Raw genomic sequence first — 6,000 nt, forward strand, 5'->3', positions numbered from 1 at the left:
CGCAGGACATGGTACAGTTAGAGAGGAAATCGCTCAAGTTGATTGAGCCAAGTTATTTTCAGGATGAGGAACGTCTGGAATATGGGATGTTCAGGACATGCGTGTTACTGTTAGAGTGAAGGGCAAGGCAGGTGAGCATAAGAGGCTTGGTCGACAACATGTGGCTTCACTCAACAAATCCTGACACACAATACAAAAGTCTGTTCGATGACAAGCTGGGCAGGTTGCCTGTCAAGTACATGATCACAACTAACCCTGATGTACTCCCAGTTGTCCGTCTGGCACACCGGATGCCCATGCTATGCGGGACCCTGTACAAGGTGAGCTTGACAGAATGGTGTCTATGGGTGTGATTGCCCCCGTCACTGACCCCTCAGAATGGGTCTCGATCATGGTCGTAGCAACGAAAATGAATAAGGATGAAATACAGATTTGCATCAATGCTAAGGATGTAAACACAGCCATTAAGTGACCACACTATCCCATGCGCACAGTGGAAGACATTGCAGCTCAGCTGGGTGAAGCGACTTTATTCACAGTACTAGATGCCAAGTGTTCATTCTGTCCGATTGCTCTGGAACACAACTCCTCCAAGTTAACTACCTTCAGCACACCCTTCGGACGGTACAAATTTCTTCGTATGCCATTCGGCATAAGCTCTGCTAGTGAAGTGTTTCAACGCTCTGTGGAACAATTGTTTGAAGGCTACCCATGCTCCATCATAGTTGATGATATCCTTATTGCTGGACAAACTATTCAAGAACACGACGCATATTTAAAAAAAAACTCACGTTATACCCTCAAGAGTGCAAATTCAGGGTAAATGAGGTGAACTATGTAGGCCATGTTTTCACTAAAGATGGCCTCAAAGCTGATCCATCGAAAACCATTGCTATTAACGAGTTACCAGCACCCACAGACGTGCTCAGCCTGCAGATTCCTTGGCATGGTAAACTACTTGGGGAAATTTATTCCTAACTTCAGTGAAATATCGATCCCACTTCTGACACCATGTTAGATAAAGATCAGGCTCACACAAAGTGATTAGAATCCAGTCTTTTATTAGCATCTCTGCAGAGGTAACTCAAAGAGGTTTCATCTCAGCATGCATACTACTAGTCTAATAGAGATAGAGAGAGAGCTCTCTAATAAACCTGTGGGTGGGGCCACTGTGACACTAATGTACACTGGAGGAGCTTCGGGAACTGAGGAAATCAGGTGGTTGAAAAGCTGGCAGGAGATAGCCCCAGCAGATAATATTCAGGAAAATCCAAATAGGTTTTATATAAGTACATGAAGGGGAAAAGGGGCAACTAGGAAGAGAATAGGGTCCCTCAAGAATCAAAGCAGTCATCTCTGTGCAGAGCCACTGGAGATGAGCAAGATCCTCTTTGAGTATTTCTCCTCTGTTTTTACCATTGAGAAAGACCTGGGGCAGTCAATGGAAGTCTTGAGGGCAGTCAGTATTACAGTCAATAAGGTGCTGAATGTCCCCACGCTTATAAAGGGAACCAAATATCCCGGGCCTGATCAGACAAATCTGAGGACATTGTGGGAAGCTAGAGAAGAAATTGCAGGAAAGGGCCGAATGGCCTCCTCCTGCACCTATTTTCTATGTTTCTTTTAAATTCATCCAGTGAATTGGCCACCACTGCCTTCTGTGGCAGAGAATTCCACAAATTCACAACCCTCTGGGAGAAAAGGTTTTTTCTCATCTCAGTTCTTAAATGGCCTCCCCTTTATTCTTAGACTGTGGCCCCTGGTTCTGGACTTCCCCCAACATTGGGAATATTTTTCCTGCATTTAGCTTAACTAGTCCTTTTATAATTTTATACATTTCTATAAGATCCCCTCTCATCTAAATTCCAGTGAATACAAGCCCAGTCTTTCCTCATAGGACAGTCATGCCATCCCGGGGATTAACTTCGTGAACCTATGCTGCACTGCCTCAATGTCCCTCCTCAAAATAGGAGACTAAAACTGCACACAATATTCCAGATGTGGCCTCACCAGGGCCCTGTAAACTGCAAAAGGACCACTTTACTCCATACTCAAATCATCTTGTTGTGAAGGCCAACATGCCATCAGCTTTCTTCACTGCCTGCGGACCTGCATGTTTACTTTCAGTGACTGGTGTACAAAGACACCCAGGTCTTGTTACTTCCCTTTTTCCTAATCTGACACTATTGAGATAATAATCTGCCTTCTTGTTCTTGCCACCAAAGTGGATAACCTCACATTTATCTACATTAAACTGCATCTGCCATGCATCTGCCCACTCACTCAAGTCCAAATCAACCTGCAACCTCCTAGCATCCTCTTCGCAGTTCACACTGCCACCCAGCTTTGTGTCATATTTCTGCAGAGAAAAGGAATTAAAAGTATGGCTGATTCTTTTGTGCTCATCTGGCAGAATCCTCCGCTATATTTGTCACGACTGAATATTTGTCCCACCTTCTCGATTGTCAAATTGATTAAAGTGTAACCTTCCTATTAGTGAAGAGTCAAGTATTCTTTTGTCATACGTCCCAGATAGAACAATGACATTCTTACTTGCTGCAGCACAACAGACACTGTACACTGTAAACAATATAATGAGAAATTTGGTGTGTGTATACACACATACATAACACAAACAAAAATGAATAATGCTTTTTCAACAATTACATTGTCACACTATGAGAAATATTTCTTTGTTCTATCCAACTCTCCCATCATATTTGCTACTGAAAGCTAACTTTACCAGTGAAGAGTATTCACTGAAAGAGTACTGAAGAGTATTGAAACATTGACCGTTTCTCTTTCCACAGTTGTCGCCTGACCTGCTGAACGACTCTAATATATTTTGTTATGTTTCAGATTTCTAGCTTCTGCAGTTAATTGGATACTGATCAGCATGGTACTCCTCATATATCCAGGGATGTGGACCTTTGATCCAGAATCACATTTGATTCCTGGTGCAACAGCAGAACGTTTGACATTCAAGTTAAATAAAGTCAGGCATTAAAGATAGTTTCAATAATGGTCGGCTGGCGACCGGAAGGTAGCCGGTTCGAATCCCGCTTGGAGTGCATACTGTCGTTGTGTCCTTGGGCAAGACACTTCACCCACCTTCGCCTGTGTGTGAATGTGTGTGAATGTGTGTGAGTGATTGGTGGTGGTCGGAGGGGCCGTAGGCGCAGAATGGCAGCCACGCTTCCGTCGGTCTGCCCCAGGGCAGCTGTGGCTACAGAAGTAGCTCACCACCACCAAGTGTGACTGAGGAGTGAATGAATAATGCGATGTAAAGCGCCTTGAGTATTAGAAAGGCGCTATATAAATCCCATCCATTATTATTATTATTACTAAATTATTGGATTGTTGTAAAAAAAAAACAGTTTGGTTTGCTAACATCATAGAAACATAGAAAATAGGTGCAGGAGTTGGCCATTCGGCCCTTCGAGCCTGCACCGCCATTCAATATGATCATGGCTGATCATTCAACTCAGTATCCCGTACCTGCCTTCTCTCCATACCCCCTGATCCCTTTAGCCACAAGGGCCACATCTAACTCCCTCTTAAATATAGCCAATGAACTATGGCCTCAACTACCTTCTGTGGCAGAGAGTTCCAGAGATTCACCACTCTCTGTGTGAAAAATGTTTTTCTCATCTCGGTCCTAAAGGATTTCCCCTTTATCCTTAAACTTTCACCCCTTGTCCTGGACTTCCCCAACATCCTGGAATGAAAACTAATGTTTGTCACACCAGCCTATATGTGATTTCAGGCCGCCTGTTGTCCTGTGAATTTGCCTTCCAACACATCACTTTACGGGACATTTGGGCAAATGTCAAAATGTCCACACAACCTATGAATAATAATATATTTTTAAAATCATCCTTTACTATGCTTTGGGCATGGAAAGCTTGTACATTTTATGCTGCACATTCAATTTCAGTTTTAATTTGTTAATTTTACGTTTCCCCTCAGTCTAGCTTGGGGATCATTTACATGCTGTATGGCTGCATCAGTGACTACAATAAACACTTATACAAAGACCATCCTCGAGTTCAAGCACAAAAGGAAGAACTTGGAAAGAAGTCTAAAGACAACCCCAAAGCTGATTGAGCATGAAGTGCCAGCAGAACGAGTCTGGGATCGGTATATTAGCTCGGTGCCAAGCTCAACGGAGGAGTTCCTCGACCTCTCCAGTAATGGTCGCAAGATGTCAAGTGGCTCCGTCTTTGCAGATCTGAATGACATCTTGGAGGCGCAGGGTGAAGAATACTGTTGACATTCCCGGGGCTTCATGTCCACTCCATACATCATGTCATCAAGATAGATATCACTTACACGTCCTGGAAGGTTTTCTCTCCATTGTTTACCTTCTCCACAAGTTTATGATGCTATATGTCAGATAGTGTTACAATGGAATGCACTGTTACAATGTGCTTCTCCGATCAACAGTAGTATTGTACTTTGTGAAAAAGCTCTGTTCATATCTGACTGATGATTATTACACTTCCTGGCGTGCTGGTTCTACACAGCATTAAAGTGGCTCCTATGCCTTCTGTTTCAATATCAGATTCCATATTCCACAGCCCATCAAAACATGAAATCACGCTTTGCAGTTCACTCCAATAATTGGGGCCTCTAAGGTGCAAATGTATCTTTGTGCAAACAGACCTAACAAGCACTTTATGGGAAGTGTTTGATTTCATTAGATTTGTAAATACACGAGGCATTAAACGTTTAGACACCGGCCTTCCACAACTGTGAGCTAGAATGTAAAGAAAGTAAATAACTTTGTTTGTTGTCTGCGTGTGTCCTAACTTAAAAATAAATTGACTATTACAGACACTTTAGGTAAGGGTTCACACCTGTAGGTAAAGTCAGATTTTACACAAGGCGGTATCATTTAAACTGGGTACTGGTCTACACCAGCGAGTCTGTTGTAGGGGTTCACATTGTAGCCCCAGGCCAGCAACACTTTCTTCAGGCTGCCACCACCAACAGGACGCAAGTGAGCACCATGGGGCTTCACATCCCTCTCCACATCCGCTGCTTCTTCCTGTTGGCTGTTGCTTTGTCCACTCCGCTGCTTCTCCCTGAACTGCTGCCCCCTCCCCCTTCTCTCCCGGCGTTGTCGACATGTCCCACGGTGCAACATGTGATGCAGAAAGGGGGGAGGGGGGGGGGGGCAGACAAAGCAAGAGCCTACAGGAAGAAGGGCAGCTGGTGAGAGCGGAGTGAGACCCAGGGTGACCGAGCGCAGTGGTGGCGGCTTGAAGGCGGAAGGCTACAACGTGAACTGCAACAACAGCCGAGGATGGTGCAGCAGCTGGTGAAGATGGGTTCACCGGTGCACCTTGTGGAAGATGTCGGCAACTGGGCTGGGAGTTGCTCTCCACCGCCTGCCTCGTTCCCACTCGCCTTCCCAGTGTCGCACAGACAGCGGCCAAAACTGGAAGAGCAGCGAGACCAGGCAACGCTTTTCTATCTATGAAGCAGGCGGGAAGCCCTCGCCATACTCCTGTTGCAATAACAGGTCATTCAGGAAACGGGACCATTTACGTAAGTGCGAGTTTACATAAGTTACCTATTACATAAGTCTGGGAGTGCCTATACATTGAAGCACAAATTATATTCATCTGGCATTTAGAATTTGATCCTTTAACTTAACCCATCTTTGAAAGTAATAGTCCAAGATAACTACTTTCACCATGGAGGCCACATGATAGGAAAGTACATGGATTAGTGCAGTGTTTAAGAAGGAACTACAGATGCTGGAAAATCGAAGGTAGACAAAAATGCTGGAGAAACTCAGCGGGTGAGGCAGCATCTATGGAACAAAGGAAATAGGCGACGTTTCAGGTCGAGAACCTTCTTCAGGCTGATGTGTGGGTGAGGAGGGGCCGGGAAGAAGAAAGGAAGATGTGGAGACAGTGGGCTGCGGGAGAGCTGGGAAGGGGAGGGGAAAGAAAGATATAGCAGGGACTACCTGAAATTAGAGAAGTCAAT

The 6,000-nt window shown here is 44.7% G+C and overlaps 1 protein-coding gene across 1 annotated transcript in view; it reads left to right on the top strand.

Annotated features, from left to right (window-relative positions):
- Positions 1-4,322, top strand: part of gsg1l2 (GSG1 like 2) — a 45,555-nt gene extending 41,233 nt beyond the window's left edge. The window contains exon 5 of the mRNA XM_033044106.1: positions 3,970-4,322. Within this exon, the coding sequence (XP_032899997.1) occupies positions 3,970-4,273 (304 nt within the window). The 3' untranslated portion in view covers positions 4,274-4,322. The remainder of the gene's footprint in view (positions 1-3,969) is intronic.
- Positions 4,323-6,000: the final 1,678 nt, after the last annotated feature.

This window comes from Amblyraja radiata, chromosome 26, assembly GCF_010909765.2.
Source record: "Amblyraja radiata isolate CabotCenter1 chromosome 26, sAmbRad1.1.pri, whole genome shotgun sequence".
NCBI classification, from domain to species: domain Eukaryota; kingdom Metazoa; phylum Chordata; class Chondrichthyes; order Rajiformes; family Rajidae; genus Amblyraja; species Amblyraja radiata.